At 43.1% G+C, this 19,070-nt stretch overlaps 2 protein-coding genes across 2 annotated transcripts in view; one reads left to right on the top strand and one right to left on the bottom strand.

The window, feature by feature from the left end:
• CDC40 (cell division cycle 40) overlaps nt 1-5,321 on the top strand; it is a 37,903-nt gene extending 32,582 nt beyond the window's left edge. The window contains exons 13-15 of the mRNA XM_085306873.1: nt 2,277-2,353; nt 3,250-3,394; nt 4,264-5,321. Coding sequence (XP_085162999.1) covers nt 2,277-2,353; nt 3,250-3,394; nt 4,264-4,441 — 400 coding nt within the window. The 3' untranslated portion in view covers nt 4,442-5,321. The remainder of the gene's footprint in view (nt 1-2,276; nt 2,354-3,249; nt 3,395-4,263) is intronic.
• An 8,781-nt stretch (nt 5,322-14,102) lies between these two features.
• Nucleotides 14,103-19,070, bottom strand: part of METTL24 (methyltransferase like 24) — a 35,714-nt gene continuing 30,746 nt past the window's right edge. Inside the window, exon 4 of the mRNA XM_085306872.1 lies at nt 14,103-17,194. Coding sequence (XP_085162998.1) covers nt 16,880-17,194 — 315 coding nt within the window. The 3' untranslated portion in view covers nt 14,103-16,879. The remainder of the gene's footprint in view (nt 17,195-19,070) is intronic.

The raw sequence follows: 19,070 nt of genomic DNA, 5'->3' as shown, positions 1-19,070 counted from the left end.
GCTTAGTTCTTACTCTGCCAGGCTCAGCAGGCTTGTCAGCTCTGGCTGGCTATGCCCCCAGCCAGCCTTTTCTCTCCACAGTTCCTAGTAAAGACGCTGTAGTCTCATGAGAGTGCTTTATAATGTGCAGATCCCACAAATATGTGTGTTTCTATATATTTATTTGTTTGCCTAGATATATTTTTTTCTCTCCTCTCTTTGGGAAGAAGTTGTATGGAACCCCATTGTGTCACTTTTCTTAATCTTGTTATTACTTCTCAATATTGAAAACTTTTTGGCTTATGAAGTACTTAGGGGAGGAAAAATAGGCAAGCTTTGAAGATCTTTAAAATTTGAACAAATATGCATGTCATATGAGATTTTTAGTTCAGCCAATCGTGATAGCATCTTAATTTTCTTTCTTTCTTTTTTTTTTTTTTTTTAGGTTGGGGGGATGGTTATTTCTTATTTAACAATTTGACTGGAAACAAATGTGAAACAGAAGTGTGTGTCTTTATTCTGACTAATAGTTCAAGGCAGCATATCCTGCCAGTGTCCTGTCTGGTGCATTTCAACATAAAGCAGAGCTGTCTCAAATAAATTCCAGTCAATGAGCCTGCATTCATTTGTAAAGAGAGATAGGAGGCAGGAGAACTTATACTGCATTTTAATTTCTTATTGCAGTAGAAATCGACATTAGAGATGTATTTTCTATGATGATGGAGGAGGATTTCAGATGACTAGTGGGCTGGGGAAGCGTTGTGAGTTAGGAATTGAATAGGATCTGACCTTGTTGAAGTGATGACTGTGTCCTGTCCCAGGTGGGATTTGAAGCTGTTTGAATATTAATGGAGAAAGGTTGGATTAGGAGAGAGGAGCCTGCACTTGCTGTGCTGTCGTCTTGGTCAGCCTCAGAGATGATGTGGACTCTTCAATCCTCTACAGATTTATTACCCAATTGTAGTCTTGGATCTCCCTGTTTGGGATTGTTATCCCTACATGTGCTCTTACCCACAGAGCATACAAATCTGGTTGCTCTTTATATGCTGAGGAGTAAATGATCATAATAGTTTACTATAAAAAAAAGCACTCGTGTTAGAGTTGTCCTGAGCAGCTTCTCACCCTGCTGCCCACGTGCCTGTTGATTAACACAGGCTGCCTGGAAGTAACGTGCCTCACCATGAAACRGTGTTGTAGTTACGTCACTGATGTTTTCGGTGCTTCCCTTGACCGTGTTGCCATCCAGCAAGGCTCAGCTGGTGAGCGCCAGGCAGCCGTCCGTGCCCTCTGCTCCTGGCATGTCCCCAGCGGCCCCTCGGTGTGCGTGAGACRCTGAAGTCACGACCATCCCTTCTGGGTTAACGAATATGGCGACAGAACGTTCTGCCTGTGTCTTCTGCTGAATATATTAATCACATCTGTTTTCTGCTGGAGAGTCTTGTGTTTAATGAGGAAGACGTGCATTTCTTCCCTTTTTAATAGCTTTCTAATGTAAGGTATGAGGAATGCTGTGGATACRCACAGCCTATTAACAATTCAGGTTACATATTTAAAACCAAAAGACTATTCTGAGGACTAAGGATTAGGCTGTACTTTTTTTTTTTCTTTTTGCCCTGAGTTCACATGCTTTTGTACAGAACAATGTAYGATCTTAACGAAACAATAGTAAATAACTTGAATTAGGCCAGCAAAAAGTTGGTGCAGTCCAGTGTTGAACTGAGATTAGGGATTTCAGAGTTTAGCTCAGCTATGAACGTTCAAAATTGGCAGCGCCCCATTTGGGAGAGATCAGGAGGAAAAGGTCRTTATCAGAGAAAAGTGTGTGAGAGTTCTAGGAGGTTTTTGGTTGGCTGGTTTGTGGTTTTTTTTTGTTTTTAAAGAGAGAAAATGAATGGGTAGACAAATTGTCTAATTAAAACAAAAGTTATTAAGATATTCAGATGTACATGTGTATATCAGTTTAGTTGTTCCTGCTACCTACATAAGAATTTTGTAAGAGTTGCAGTTAAGCAAGAAGGCAGTGGCAGTGTTTTCATGTTACAGTCCTAATCTAACAGTTATAACTAAAATACTGCTTTAGACTTTGAGTCATTTGGTTTAGGGTGAATTCACACTGTGAGAAGTTATACAGCTGGAGTTCTCTGGATGGGTGTTTGTAATATTTTTGAGCTCCTACACATTCTTCATTTGGACACACTGCGCACTCTGATGCAGTGGCTGAGTAAATCAGCTGACTTCAGCCAGCCCTTTGGACCATCTCCATGTCTTCATAAAACACATACTTCTTCCTTTTGCAGGGATATTCCTGTAGACTTCAAGTACATAGCGGAGCCAAGTATGCACTCGATGCCAGCTGTGACTTTGTCTCCAAATGGTAGGTTAACACTTTTCTGCCTTCTTAGGGCTAGTTTCCATAGGCATATCTTGCTGATTATATCCTGCCATGTTCCCATGCTGCATCTCCTTGCCACCATCCCTCCATCTCCCAAAATGAGTGTGTGCGTTTATTCCAAGATTGGAGAGGATCTGATTTAAGTTTTAAGAAGAACAAGTATGTCAAAATGAGGGGTTATATCAGGATAACTGTATCCATTTAAATTTAGACCTTGATCCAGACTGGGTAAAATGACACTTTCCTTCCATAGAGCTACCATCCACTCTTTGCTACATTTAAAACATTGAGAGGAACTATGGTGGGAATTGCTGTTAAATCCAAACTACTAAGCAAGTTCAGCAGTCTTTACAGTGCCACTGATAAAGCAGAGACTGTTTACATGATCCTGTCAATGCTGTTGCTATCTGTTCTGAATATAGCCCAAATAACACTTGCATAAGATAAATCCCATGTTATTTCAGTGCTCTTGCATGTTAATGTTTAACTGGTGCTTATTACTTTTATCAGAATTAAACTAAAGGAGAATAAAAGTTTACTGCCTCCAATAGTCAGTACAAGGCCTTCTAATAGGACCAAATCTGGTTTATCTCTTTTGGCCAAAACTAAATGGCTTGAGTGTCAACATTATTAAACTGTCACTAGACTTGCAGTTAACAATTCCATTGAGCTAAGCAGTGATTGATCATCTGTTGCACAGCTAGCATTTTCGTAGCATCAAATTGTATGGGCTTTCCAGTGTAAATATATTATTTTCAATTATAGAAGTAGTTTTAATATAAAAAAGATGATTCTGGAGCCTCTTTAAAACTCTCCAGTCAAGTTTGTTTCTTCAGATGTAGCATTCAGATACTCATCTTTGTTTATTGCATTTTTAGGGAAATGGTTGGCTTGTCAGTCGATGGATAACCAAATTCTGATTTTTGGAGCTCAGAATAGATTCAGATTAAACAAAAAGAAAATCTTCAAAGGTCACATGGTAGCTGGCTATGCTTGTCAAGTGGATTTTTCACCTGATATGAGGTGAGTTCTATGGGATTGAGCTTCATCTTAAACACTAACTTTCCTTTTGAAACCTCTGAGCATTCATTGATGCGCTGCCTTCCCATTAGGTCTGTATCAGACAGATCTCTAGCCAAGCAGCAGAAAGCAGATTGCTCATGACATTTGATAGGACTGAGAAATTCAACTGTTGCTCAGAGTGTTATTTCAAAAAGCAGTCAACATAACCCAAATTCCATTTATATTGTTGTGTTAAACCTTCCAGAGACTCCCCCTGTTTTACACAGCAGAAGAGGTTTTCTCCTCTTATTTGCATCTGGCTCTTTTTGCACATGGTCTGCTGTAGCAGCCTCAAGGCTGTATTCCAGCAGCATTCACTTGTATAGAATACCTGTGTGTCAGACTTGCTCAGTTTTTCCAATTTGCAAGTCTCTCGTGGTATCCTCATTTATTCTAAGAGAACTGTCTTGTTCATGCTGTTTGCTCAGTAACATGCCTCTACATTTACCACTGTGGGTACGTAAGATTTTTATTATTTTAAAAACGGGAGAATAACCTCAACAAAGCAGGAGAAAAATCARAGAGGAATGTCTGTAAATTTTAGAGCTTTTGGCACTTCATCTTTTCCCGATTTATTCTCTCTAATTCTAGTAACACTCCACACAGTGTAGTCACAATGCTTAGCACGTTTACCTTGCAGTCAGTGAATCATCTTCTGCAGGGCTTGTGCTGCTTGAAGTACAGCATGCATGCTAATTCCCTGGCCGGTAGGCTTTCAGTCAGATAGGAAGCTCTTTGGGTGAAACACTTTTCCATTGCTCAGTGTACAATTATAAAAAAGCAGTTCTTGAGCACTTGATAAAGCTTTTATTCTAATCCCTTTAATACAGCTATGTGATATCTGGAGATGCAGATGGAAAACTTAACATCTGGGACTGGAAGACAACAAAACTCTACAGCAGGTTAAAAGCACACGATAAAGTCTGTATTGGTGCAGTCTGGCATCCACATGAAACATCTAAAGTCATTACGTGCGGCTGGGATGGTCTTATTAAACTATGGGACTAAAGAGGATGCTACAAAGATCAGAAGTTGTAACTCTTGCAGACATCTGAGAATTGAATGAATTCTGCTCTAAGGATGAGTAGACATTTTTAATACAGCTGTTCTCAGCTAGCTGTGTATATACTCCCCAAAATGGGAGATATTCGTGACAAAAAAAATGGACTGGAAGGATGTAGTTCTAAATATTACCCCTGAGTATGAGATGCTGAGATCAGTGAAGCATGCAGAATCAAGTGTTAGTTTGTCATGTCACATTTTGTGCAAAATACTTTTGTAAAGTAAAATAATTCTCAGAAAAAATATTTTTGTGTTTTTGGGTGTCAGATGCGTAGAGTTAAAGGAGAAAACCAGCAGTTGTATAATTACATTCTGTTAATTCGAAGAACAAATCTTTATCTACTGCAATAGAGCTGGAAAAATGCATTTGTTTGCACGCTTTTTGGCAGTATTTTGTGGTCCCCAGAATTCTTCTAACTTTATAGAACAACAGATCTTAGCAAGTGGTCTTATAATACATGATAGAAATGTAAAATGAATCAGAAACTTGTATAGCCTTCAGTTAAACGGTATGCACTGAAGACTGCATTCATAAAATTGTTTTCTGTCTGTATTTAGATTTAACAGTTGCATTGTGCTCATCACTGAGGTTCATCTTTGCAACTACTCCTCAATTTGAAGGTTTTCCTTATAGTGGATACTCTTTGATTGTATGTTGTTGTTCTCTTTCCATATGCAGTTAAGTTCTAATAAGCATGATAAATATTTTGAAAGAAAAACAACGAAGTAAATGTCTCTTGTTCTGTTTGGAATACATTGTATTATAAGCCCCACAGAGTTTGACAAATTAATGTATATACATGTCACTTTTTCTCTTTAAAGAACTTATTTTTAATAAATCTTTTTTATATATATAAAAAAAGCTTATCTTCATTGAATTCTCCCCTCCAGCAATGTCTACATAAAATACTTCATATCAGTTGGCATTCTAATTCCCAGTTGTACCAGAGTTCAGATAAACTCATTTTCTTGCACTGTTCATGCAGAACTAATGCAGGTTAGAAGCAGGAGAAAAGTCCTTTAAAACCTCATATCTGTTCCGATTTTAAGCCCATAATGGAAATAAAAAAGAGGTGTACCAAATTTGTCCAATGGATCAGTCTTCAATCAGAGTTTTGAATTACACTATATTGTTTTCTAAAAATCTAGTCACTGTTCCTTAGTTATAATCAGTGGCAAAGGAGTAATAGCCATAATCAACAGTAGGATGGAAGATAGGGCAATTTGATAGTTGAGTTGCAAAGAATCTCAAATTGTGGTAACAGAAGGAAACCCTTTTTTTTTTTTTTTAATTTACAACTTTTGGAGGCTTGATTAACAAGTCTATTTCATTCTTTCAAAGAGTACTTGCTAAATTTAGGCATGTGTGAGTGAACATGAAGCTTACGGAATTTAAACCGATAGTCTAAAGCTGACCTTCATGTTCTTTCCACTGGCCACTCATGCCATCACATATCTACGCCAAATTTACATCTATTTTCCATTTACTTTCCCATCTAGGTAACCTGGGGTCTGTTTCCACAAAAAAGCATATAGGTTTTTTTTTACGTGCAGCATACTTGCCATGGTAATTGTGTATTATCCAGCCTCACACCTGTGTATAAATACTGAAATAAAGCTTCAAAAAAACATTGAGAGTGCGAGGGTGAGTGGGGAAGTGTCCCGAGGATCCTGCTCTGTGGAGGGAAATAGCAGCCGTTCTAATTTCTTGACTCAAAGGATGTAGGTAGGAATGAGTTGCTGCCGTACCACAGACCATGAGCTTCTGACATGGTTCTTTCACAGGGAAGACTTAATTCTTGAGTTGGGTCTTGAGCTCTGCTGTGCAGTGTGCCCTATATGCCTGCTGCATAAGGAGATAGTGGGCTGAAATAATCAAAGTATTTTTTTTCTTCAAATTCCTTTTCTTAATTAGATATGTGTTAACATCTTGTAAATGTAGGGAATTGGGGAGAAGAGGGGGAATTAGAGCAGATACAAAAATAAGAAATTCTCATAGGATTGGTCTATATTGGTTTCCATATCAGAAACATCTCTCTCAAAATGCTCAAAAGCATTTAAATTGTAATAGCATGAAATGTTTGGCTCTGTAGTTGGTKCTATGTTGTTCCATACATCAAGCAGAACTTAATTCCTCTGTATATTAATGCAATAATAGACTAACTCTCTTTGTTTTGAGGGAGAAAAATAAGAAATATTGACTCAATAAATTCTGCTGGAGTTGATGAATTAGAATTAAATGTTTACAATGAGCCCTGAATCAAAATTCCACTGGAAACTTTTAGATAAAATCCTTTGTCTCTCACTGTTGGTCGCTGTGTTAATCTTTTGTGGAATTTCTCACGTCTGCATTGAAGCCTGCAGGGGGGATTTTTATGAGYGTAATTCCCTCTTGTCAGCTTTGAAGTTAGAAACTCTAAAGCTCACGTTGTCACGTAGTTTGCCGTGCAGGAGGACAGACAGCCTRTGTCTTGTGTGGCGTGTGTCTAGACTTGCCTTTCCAGCCGCCACCTGGGAAAAGATTTCTTGTTGGGCTTAATTAACTCAAATTGTGTCTTTCCCTTATCTTCCCAGTTTCATGTTTCACCAGAAATTGGTCCCTTACAAACGCTGGTCAGAGCAAGTCTAGACTGAGACCTCTAGGCTGAACTTAGCATGTGAGCAGACAGAGCCAGGGGAAAGCAGCTCCTGGAGAACAGGGAGCAGCACTCCCCAATTTGTTGTCTTCTAGCATAATGCGGAGAATGCAAGGAAGCAATTGAAGCTGAGAGGAGCTTCTTGGGAGGGCTGGAGGCAAGCATGCCGCGCTGTCTGGGAGAAACACTTGAAAGCGGGAGTGCAGGGTAGCTATGACAGCACTGTAATTTTGTTCCCCTTGATCACACATCTGTAACTTTAAGGGATGGTGTGGCAGTATGCTGACACTTTTATTTATACCAATTACTTTTGCAGTGGGGATTTTATAGATAAGTGAACCATCTCCATCATTCTTGGAGTTCTGCCTTGGAAACTTGATMGTTCTTTGGGCCTCGTGCCATTTTTTTCTCGGATTTTTTTCATATGGGAGAGGGGGGAAGTATCTTCATGCAGCTTACTGGTAAGAAGGCTGTCTTTCTTGAAGCAGATGGTCTTGGCATCTGCCTTGCACAGAGTTTATAGTGGTCCCTAGTAAGATGGCATTGCTCAGTCTTTGCCCTCATTAGGAGGAACAAGTATCTAAATTATTACACATCCAAAAATTCCTGAGATTGTCTTGTAAAAAGTCAATTTTTAACAACAGGCAGATGTTCAATACGCCAGTTAACACTGCTGTCCTCCAGTGCTGATTTAAGCAGTAGGCTTTGCAAATCTGACAGCCCAGTAACACRATGTACTTTCCTTCTTTCTACCAGCTGGTCATTACAAAATCTTGTTTCTGTTTGCTAGAAAGTGTCTGTATGACAAGCAGTCTGTATAATGGGGAACGTGTGGGAGAGGGAAGAGAAATTTGCCTGAAAGGCTTAACAGATAAATCTATATGCCAGCAAAATTTGTTAGAGGTTGTTCCTCTAGAGAGTACTTACGGACTGTCGGTTGACTTTGCTAGCTTATCCTCAAAGTCCAAGTCTCCTATTTTGCAGTAAAACATGTATTTTTCTGTCAGGATTGCTGATAAGATCAGATGCMCCAAGGCTGTCTTGCAGCACTCGCACGTAACCCTTCCACAAGCAGGCTTTTCTTACAGAAGCTCCTTGTGGAATTTAAAGCTTTTAGAAGSAAGTTCCAATCACTTTCAACCAAGCATGGACTTCTAAATTAGTGAGGTACACTGCAAGTTTGACCTCGGGCCTGTTTGCTACCTTGTTAGATAGCAGGACTTTTAAAATATTAAAGCGTTGAGCCTTCCTGAGTCTCCTTTTAACTTGCTGCTCTTTAGGTTATTGAGAGACTGCTAAAATCAAATGTTATTGCAGATAYATTGGGCTGGTCATCCAGAGTAAGAGGTTATGATTTGTCCTTGATTTTGTTCACTTAGTCTAAAGCATGTCAAGACTAACTGAGCCTGCGTCGCCTCTGATTTGGAGAGGAAGAGAACAACACAAGTCCTCTAGGGAGTAATTTCAGTAATACGAACTTTATGAAGCTTCAAGACCGTTGGTAGTTAACAGGCATGTTTCTGGGAGCTGCAAAGCTTCCCAGTTCTCCCAGCGTAATTACCCCGCAGTTGGTGTGCTGCCATAACTCACCGGCTAAACACTTTTATTGTGGGGTAAGTGTTTCTTGGCAGAGCTTAAACTCCTGTAAAGCAACATAAACCAAAAATGAACTGTGCTAGAATGGCTGTAACAACTTCACACCTTAGCTTACACCAGYGTAATTTTCTTATGCAGATGTTCACACAGGCTAGTTAGCTTTAGAGAAGTTTTTATTTTGGTTCTGCATCCTTATACAGTTATTTTTCCTTCAGCTCCTCCATATGTACTCTGTAAAACATAATCCTTTCCAAATATTATTTGCTCAGGAGATGAAGAAGGAAGTTGCACTCTGAATGAAGTCAGTTGTCAGGCAAACCATCTGCAGTAGAAATAAGCAAGTCCGATTCCCCCAAGTTTTCAAAGTCATGCAGTTTTGCTGGAACAATTTCTCTGTAGCAAACTCCTCTGTTTCTCTCCCTAGGTACTTGTAGGGTCCTGGTGGGCTTGGGGTGCAGGCATTGGTTTTGCTTGCTTTTTGTCATACTCCTTCCAATATTAAAAAAAAATGTAATATTTTCTGAGGTTCAAAACTCTTTTATTCAAGCCTTTCCTGGAGATCTTGCTCAAAGGGGTAGAACAAGGCATTCTGATGTCCCTCCTGCCTGGGAGGTCAGTTTGGGAGAGAGGAGTGGCACCTGCATCTCAGCTGCTCCTCACTAGTTTTAGCAGAGGAACATGGGTACTCCTTGGGCCAGATCACTGTTGTATGAAAGGAGACGTGTGAATGGTCCGATGACGGTCCTCCCATCGGGTGCTCACTTTCCCATAGTGACTATTCAGGGCACACAGGGTGGTGGCTCTGTTGTGGATACTGAAGCTAGGTTCAAGGGTGGGATGCACGTTGGTTGACTTTGATTCGGAAATGGACTTCAAAGACGGGGGAGTAAATATCAGCAGAGGCATGGGATCACTTTTTAATTATTTCTAAAAGCTTTGTACTGTGTATACCACATAGATTTATTTCAGGAGACTGCTGAAAAATAAGTGTGTATGGTGCTAATCCACTGAAAAGAGAAGTCTGATTTTTACTCACATTGGGATTGTTGTTGCCAAGCAGCAAAGCGGATCCAGCTTCCTCATTCTGCGATGTGCTGTCCACCAGAATAAGGGACCAGGACAGAGTCTCTGCAAAGATTTCTTCCTGAACCAGCTGAAACACTTTACAAGAGACATGTCAAATCGCTTTTGTCAACAGGGACTTCTGTTTAAGGAAAAAGAGATCCGTTCATTATCCCAGGTAGTTCTCAGGCTTATTCTTCAGACACTGCCCATGCAAGCCGGCGGAGAGGGAGAAGCCTGAAAATCTCTCTGAATGTAGGTCAGCCTCTGAATTTTCACCATCACTAAAACAGGTTTACACTGACTGCAATTAAATGTCACATTGTGTTAACAAGCAGGAAGAACTCAAGAGCGATTTCCTACTAAATAACCCCGAGGATCCTTTCAAGGACAAGGGAGTATCTAATGAAGCTCACAAAATCAAAGTTTTTGAATAAAACAGATGGTCTCAGCTGTTGAATAATTCACCAGAGAATGAGTGCTTTTTCTTCAGGTGTCCTGCTAGGTGATATGTCTTGTTGGCATCTGCCAAGAAAAGCCAGGCATATGTTTCTTTTAGGCTTTCTTTGCTCTAGCACAGATTGAGAGGTGTCCCTCCTGCTAGTGAGGAACGACCCATCACGATTCACAGGTGTGATCAAAGACTGAGTCTGTAATTGCATGCAATAAACTTGAGGTTTTGGAGTGGGACAAGAAGTCAGAAAAGCTCTTACCTTTTTCAGTCAAGTTCTGAGACCTCCAAAGAAACCAATCTGGCATTCAGGAAAGGGACTGCTTTCTTTGGAGAACCGTGTTAGCAGCCTAACACGTYCCCCTCAGGGCTGCAAGGCATTCTTTGGGAAAGGCTAATGTTGCAGTATCAGGTCTTAACAGTGTTAGTTTGGGGGACTAAAATGTATCTCTTCTCATTTTGACYATGTCACTGGTTAATAACAGCCATAAATTCTAAATCAGTTATTTATGTGTGTGTTTATAAATTACAGCGGGCCTCTCTGAAAGGTAAATAGTCCAGCTCCCAAAGAAGCTTCAGGAAGGAGCTGTGCAAATAGAACTGCCACCACACGCAGCTCATCTCCGCAAGGATTCATTTTAGCATGAGCCGAAACACCTCGCAGTGGAGGCGTCCAACGAACCCAGTAACACCTCCCACTTAAGGGAAGAGACCTGTTCGTTATGTCCTTGCTAGCTGGGATTGGAACCAGCAATGGCCACCATGCATGGCCAACACACTTTATAAATAAGATCCCATTTTTTTCTCATGTACCTTGAAACCAGACAGGTAACTCAGACTCACTTCTGTCGCTTTGTAGGAGCCAAGCAAAGCACAGGTTCTTCAGTTGTTCTACAGTAGGGCAGGGACCAACTTGGCCCAAAGGGGACAGTGAGGTAGGACGTTGCTCTCCCCTCTCTGAGACAGGCCAGGGTGCCATAAGGAGCCAGTTCAAACCACCACACAGCCTTGTTCTGCCCTGTCTTACCAGGAAGGGCTCAGGACAAAACGGTTAGCAGAAATACCAAAATGAAGGCAAGAAGGAGCCTCCTGTGCCGAGCGGGACGCAGCCGACCTGGCRCAGGAGGGACAGGCATGCTGGGTTTGCTCCAAGTAAACTTCAGCAAGCAATGACCAAGGAGGGAACAAGAAAGCTCAGTTGATTAGAGCATGATGCTGCTAATGCCAAGGTCACGGGTTCAATCCCYGTATGGGCTACACTGAGGGTTGGACTAGATGATCTCCAGAGGTCCCTTCCAACCTTACCAGTCTATGATTCTATGAAAGAACCGCAGGGGGAAGATGTGCAAGGGGAAGACACAGCCTAGTGAGAGAAGRGCCTGAGCCAGAGCCAGCCGCCTCCTGCAACATGTCAAACCTGAGTAGTTTGGGGGTTGCAAGGATGCTAGTAACCAGCTTCAGCTCACGGGGCAGGAACTAGGAATGCCACAACTCTCTTTTGGGCCAGATGCAGAGGATATTGGGAGTCTGCTATCTTATAAAAAACCTCATCAGCTGGTGCAATAAGCAGCAAAACAAGCAGCTGGCCATTGCAGCCAGCCCAGAGACATAGGAGAGGAATTGAGTGGCCTCAAAAAATTTGATTTCAAGGCTCAGCAGTTACCTCAAGGTGGACAAGCTTTCACCCAGAGCCAGGAGGGAGGCAATGGGCTCGCAGCTCTGGAGAGCTGATGCAAATACTTGCAGGCAGAGGACTCCAGGAGATGCCTAATACTTGGAAACTGAGGGCCAGAAGCCTCTGAAGACTGCAGGACCAGGCAAGACACGTAACTGCAACACTGAGCACACCCAGGCAGGCTGAAGGTGCTAAAAGGACCACTTGATACACTACAGAAAGACAGCTTAGGGTCCTGTGCAAGCATATTGCTGAGCAAGTTGCTGGAAGATAAGGTCAGAGATGCAAGTTGGCCAGTTCACACCTGATGACTTAGGCTGATTTGGCCTTGGGACTCCAGCCCCACTTTGGTGCAGGCCCCTTCCTGGGCCACTTGTGGCAGGAGGAGCTTGAGGTACAAGGCTGACTTTCCTCCTTAGACGCTCAAGGCCAAGCCACCCACAGCAGGACTGTTGGGGTTCATCTCTCAACCCAACAAGAAAGAGGAAAAGGCTTTAGTGCACTGGCTAGCGAAGATGCTCAATGCTGCCCACACTGGGCACTCGGAGATACTTCAGCAATGCCGTCACTGACCAGTGGCCTCTTCTTCCCACTTAGGAATGGCGACACCATCACTGGGCTCCAGGCTGTGGCTATAATGGGGGAACTGACACAGGGCAGGGAAGACAACTGGATTTGGACAGGTTCCTCCTTGTGACTATTCCACAAGCAACTTGCTGGCAAACGGATTTCTTTTAAACATGCCTCAGGCATTAAGGGCTGGGAAAGATAGGAACTGGATTCATTTAAGATTTGCTTCTTCAGGTAAAGGAGGTCGATTAAACAAGCGGTAGGGATGCAAAAGCAAGACCTCAGAGAAGGCTATAACTCCGCTTTAAGAGACTTTAGGTAGAAAGGTACAGCTAGTGCATAAAATAAGAGCTGTTCATTTTCTCCTGTAATATCATATAACTGCCTCCAAAATGATAAATGGCTTTTACCTGGATCTTAGATAAGGTTTCTTTAAAAATTACCATAGTTATTGGAAACTTTCCTTGCAGCAGATGTATTTACCACGATCTAAATTGTGGCTTACACTACTTAGCAATTCTGAGCAAGAGATTAGCTCAGCACATGCTAAACTCTAAGTCTCAGGCAAGGAAGACTCAGGACAGAACTTCAGTCCGTTTCTCTAATTTACATATAGATCACCACATTTTTCTTCAGAGCCATAAAYGATGAAACGTCTACATCCCTTTGGAATTCGAACATTTGAAAGCGAGCACGCCATTCATTTTTTTAACCTCTAACTACTTCTTAAAATACCAGCATGAAACAAATGGTAGGTAAGCTACGGTGTGGTTACTTTAAGGCTAATCAAGAGGAAAAACCTGTGCAGCGCTAAAGACTATATTTTTATGCTCTATTAATAAATCAGGACTTGCACCCAGGCTTTTGCTGTTCTGTGTTTTTTTTTTTTAATGGCTATTCAGCCATTCTCTGATTAAGTATGTTTGTTCCAACAAGCTATATGTTGGTTTGGGAAATGTGACATCCTCTCTTGCATTTTGATGAAACTCCTCATAGCCCTGTGCTCTTAAACCGCCTTAGTATCTAATGTACAAGGCTTCGTGGCAAGCACGGCTGTCACAAAGGAGGTATTTCCTATTCGTTTTCAAAGGCCGCAGTACCCTCGGGTTGTGTACTGCTCGGCCCAGTGACGGCAACGTGCAGACTGACGCCAGGGAAAGCACTTTTCCCAGCGTCTCTGGACACAGGGAGCCCAACAACGCAGCGATGTGCCACCRAGCCGAGGAGCTGGTGCCCCCATTCCCCGTGCGCTCCTCCCACAGCTTCCCTCTGGGTAACTGCAAAGCTTATGTGAACTCCCAGACTATGCCTGGGAATTGTCTGCAAGAGTCCTAGATGCCCTGAGCCAAAACTGTGCCAGGGAGCTTGCTAATTTAATCAAGTAGCCATTCCCCGAGCCTGTGAGCGCAGCCTGCCACTGCTTCATTTACTAGCACAGACACAGCTGCAAGTGTCACCTCTTAATAGTCCCACCCTGGCTGCACTACCCTCTTTTTCCCCTATGCAGAAACCCATGTTAAGTTCCCTTAGAATTAATCTCCCCGTCAGAATAACCCAGCATAACTGGAGCAGACGCATTTTTTTTTTAAAGGGAAATAATAAAAATGGGATCAGAGAGGCAGTAAATCAGAGACTTTATACTACACAACAAGGCACTGTCAGTGTGACTGAAAGGCAGCAGATTGAAAACCAGAGTGCATTTTTTAAACAAGAAAGCRTTAAACATCTAACCACAAATTAAAATTTCAAACGTGATTCGGAAGGCTGATACAATCTGAATGCATGAGGGCACAGAACTGGCTTTCATTAAAGAGATTAAACTCCATTTCCACTCCCCTCCCTCAGCACCCCAGCCCATCACCTTCAAAGTAGAGCATGTTTTTACCTCTCTTCCCYACCAGCCTGAGGCCTCTGGCCCCCACGGACAACAGAGGTGTTCAAAGTCGGCTTCACTCAAGCAGTTTCAAGCTCCACAGACATCTTTGCTGGGCCAGGTGGGGAGCAGGGAGTTAGGGCCAAGGCAGGCTGCTCCCTGTGCTCATGGAGCAAGGGAAGTAGGAGGAAGACTATTGACTCTCTTAGCTACTAACTGGGCTTGAACTGGCTGTGACACCTCCCTGTGGTCCCACTGGATACCTCTACCAGGGAAACTAAGGGCAAGCTGTCCCAGATGTGCTGGTGGTGACTAGTTGTCTCTGCCCTGTCGAAGTATCCTTTTGATCTTCRGCAGTAAAGGGTGGACCCAACTGGCTTGCAAAAAGTCTTCAAGGCTCCCCTCAAGCCATTCGCCCAATGGTGATTTTCAACGCATGTGCATGGTGGCCGTCTGGACGACCATCACCGACGTGGTTCTGACCTGCCTGGGGAAACAGGCACATACTAACACATCCACCTACTAACCAGATGTGACACGGCAGGTCTACTACGAGAGCAGGAACGGCTTTGTCTGCTTGCCCCATCGGCCATTCGAGCACTTGATGGCCGGGGGAGACCTATGTGGTGGTCACTCCTGAGCCAACATCTGCACTCTCCTGGGTGCTGTGGCAGGGCACAGGCCCTGTGAGGTCCTCAGCCTTGCGTGAGACAGCAGGGACCTAGTGGTATGGCAACCGACCACCCAACCTAGCTAAGCAGATCAGGCATGTCACAAACCCTTGGTTTAAAGCTGAGTAAAATTCTTCACACAGACGGTGAGTCTGCTCAGTCTTCTGGAATCGCTGGTACTCTGCCTATGCTTTACCCTGGCTGTGAATTCGAGTGATGTTGGGGCAGCTGGTGCATCTGTGTGGTGCAAGATCGGGCAGCCCAAATACCATTGGCTGTGCCATGCCCCTCCTTCCAGCACTTCAGTCTAGACACACATATTGCCTCTGTTCAGCAAATGGCACATATGGAACAGGTCATATGTGGACAGGCCGCCTCCCAAACCTAACTCGGAAAAAATGCCCTGTATCATACAGGGTTCAGAAATAGCAGGGTCATCTGCCTGCTGGTCTCCACCAAGGGGTGGAACACTGAGCCCTGCAGAAGATGGAAATCCAAGTTACAAAGTGCATATATCAAAGATTTGGAAATGGTGTGCTCTGGTATTTTAACATAAAGCTTAATGTCAAAATTAAATTTTTTAAAAAAAGAATCTGCTATATACTTTTCAGTTCCCCCATTCCCTAGCTTCTCAGGGAGTGGCCAAGCCTGGTTACTGCACTGCACAGCACATATAACCCACATACCATAGCATCCCAGCAAGTCAGCCCAAGGCATCCTTCTGGGCCTCTGAAGGCAGGTGCCCTTCACCTCTGCAGCCATTCGCAGAGACGCCAGGATGTAGCTTCCTTGTGTTAGGGAGAGGCAACCTGGGCCAGGGAAGTTACGTGGCGAGGAGCTAGCAGGCATCCAGAGGCAGCACTGGGAAAGGCACGCTGTAAAACACTTAACTAAACCTCAAACCAACCAACCAAAAAAGACCAAGTTTCACAGCTCTTTTAAATAATTACTTCACTAGAAGAAAAACCACTTGCTGCAGCCATTGCAAGAGTAATCTAAAACAAGCAGTTCCATAAGCAGATAAACTAGCAAAGCCTTGTTTCCTGTGGCTCGGTTCTCTGGTGGCTAACGAGGGGGAGCTCCGATGGCAGCTTTTCCTGCAGTTGAGTATCAGCATCCCGCTGCCTTGTGTGTGAGAAGCACTGAACTCACTTCCTGCAGTTAAGAGTGCCTTTAAGGTATGAAGTCAGAGCACTTAGAAGCTGTTCAACGGAATAACTTAATGAAAYATGTAGGGTGGTTTTAGATTGGTGGTGATTTCTACCTCTGCCAAATTCAGCTAAAATTTGCCAGCAAGTTCAAGAGTCGGTAGGAACATACCGTTCTTGCATAAAATTTGTTACACGGGAAACAAGGTCAAAATAAAGAAGGTGCAAGTCAAAGCACCRCCATTTTACAGAAATGTAATGCTTGACCATTCCTGAGAAAGAAGCTTACTCATGAGTATTTTTAAAATCAGATGCCAGCACATGCTGCACTAAGCCAGGTTTGGCTCACAGAGCAGAGCTTTCGGGGGCAGAGCGAAGGGGATCTCCTCTCCGCTCAGGGGTGACAGGAGTCAATGCACAGGCACAAGGCAGGCTTGGAAAGCTGTTGTTGGCTCCTCAGACAAACCTTTACRGAATGCCCCTGTCCTCTAAGAAAGTGTTCCCACTGACCAATGTACTGCTATACAAAAAAGATTTGCAACATRTATCTTCTCCTAATACCAGTTCTTTTGACAAAATCAGTCCATTTTGACTGAATCTCTGTATACATATTTAGCAACTTTAGCCAGTGACTCCAAAGTCCTCTTCAGTAACACTACTGGGCCAGATGGCTCACAGTCACACATCATAAATTCTGTTCTGCTATTTCCATCTTGTATTTACCCAGCTCAGCGTGTAACAGCTACTGGCGTTGAAGGYTTCCTTTTTCAGAAACATCTGTGGTTTTGATAAATCTTTGTAGGTATGGAAAAGCTTGAAGTCCTTCARCTCCAGTTCTCGGAGTAGACTGTACCAGTACCGCACCACAGTGCTGTCGTTGCCACTGACCTCAAATCCAGGCCAGTGGATGTGCACCTCAAAGACCAGCTGTCCTATCTGCTCAACAACATCTTCTAGAATTAGGTTTTCCAAAATTTTCCACTCGGCACTCTCCACATCTGCCTTGAGGACATCAATCTGTAACAAAAACGTAATCACTGTGTGAAAATGACAGGCTTTGCAATTACTATCAGTAACATCTGAGGCCAGGYTTTTCCGTATTATAATATAATCATTGCTCTTATGTGCAGTTGCTCTTRTGCTTATTTCTTTTTTTAAAAAAAGACTCTCTGAACATGCTAGGGCTAACACAGAAAGTAYGTGAAGTTTCACTCCTGCCTGTTCACAGCCCTTCTCCTTTGGCCTCCAACTTGCAGGCTCAAATGTTTTGAACTCTGAGGTGTCTGATGCAGCTGATCTTGCAAACAAAGTGTGTTGTTTTCCGTTCACAAATCTTGCGGCATCAAAGTTATGGAGAAAATAGAAAAAACACCTCACTAAACAAAGACACTAATGTATTACTGTTTCTTATTTTTCCATCACAAAACCATTTGACAGAACAAAACACTGATTAAAAGTGATTACTTGCACCACAGTAGAGCAGACCTTCATGTGGCAGATGCTAMATGCACAGAAGGATGGTTCCCAGCTGGGGGACCTGCTGGAGCAGCCCATCGGGAGGCAGCAGCTGTGCCCAGCTCACGAGTGCAGGGGAAGGCCAAGGTGAAATGGATACTGGAAGCAGCACAGGTCATAAGCTGCCACTGCCAAGCTACTGCTTTAGGCTTTTTACAGGCATCACTGCTCATGTTGGGTTAGGAGGAGGAATTCAAAGCAGGAAAAATGCAATGACTGGGCAGAGTTTTACAGGCACCTCCTCCAAAGAATAAGGGATAGCAAGAAAGAAGGTGTGAAGCTGTTTGAGGGGAAACTACAACTAATAAGCAATCACATTATTTTAATTTTAGCTTATTATTTATTTTTGTAGATAGATATTCAAAAAACTAACTCAAAACCAAATGCAACTGAAGGTTAACTTCACTTTGGGATTAGCTGGGGGAGGGAAGTTGTATGTTCTAATTAAAAAAAAAAAAAGTATTTCATTAAAATTTCACACCTGGTAAAATATGATGCCCTGTATTTGAGCACAYAAGCTGCTGAGTTCAAGGGCACTTGTTTCCTAGAGCACTTCTGGGGAAATTCCCATGAGATCATGGTTTTCCTGAGCTGGTTCCACGTGAGCTGCTGCTCTTGCCCATCTGTTCACGCTCAAGATGTGTTTGAAGTGAAAACTGAAGACTCTTCACTTAGAACCAGGAACAGTAAAAAAGAAAAAACCCTRAAAATCTGCAGAAATATTGCAGGCATATGAGCAGGCAGAAATATCAGCAGGCAGGCCCTGTTATATTTGCCATTAGTGACTTGACTACTATACCTATAAGAGCTTGAATTCGAAGGCCCAGTAATACGGCTGTAAACTGATACACCAAATTATAACATTAMAGGTTTCAAAGAGCCACAGTTTGTTGTACTTCTTTGGGGGATTACCAAGGGACAAGGGGTGAGAACTTGGTCTCATTATGGGGTGGCCTTGCCAATTCTGAAAATAGTCATAGCTMGCTGCTTATGCCAGGTAAGTCTTGTCTATCCCACACTACGGACCCTCAGCAGCAGAGTTTGCCCTAATCCACACAGCTACGTCGGAAAAAGCACCTGTGCAGCTAGAGAAGAGAAGTCTGGGTTGGTGGTGTAGAAGCATTGCCAAGGCAATCATCTCCCTAAGCCCTGTGATCACGGGATACCTCCCTGGCAGGCGGCCAGCCAGCACCGCCTCTGCTGTGCAGGCCAGCCTGTGACTCGTGTGCTCCCTCTCCCCAGGGCTTCAGGGCACGTTTTACTCTCAAGGAGTACCAAACAGCACTAGGACTGCCAGCAGTTCCTCTTCGGTGTAAGGAGAGCTCTGCTTAGCAGCGGCTGCAGCCAGGAGCAGGGCCGCGGCAGATTTAGGCTTAGA

The sequence above is a fragment of the Rhea americana genome, unplaced genomic scaffold, assembly GCF_003343005.1.
Source record: "Rhea americana isolate MKP2758 unplaced genomic scaffold, rheAme1 scaffold_25, whole genome shotgun sequence".
NCBI classification, from domain to species: Eukaryota; Metazoa; Chordata; class Aves; order Rheiformes; family Rheidae; genus Rhea; species Rhea americana.
This window is presented reverse-complemented; position numbering and strand designations above follow the sequence as displayed.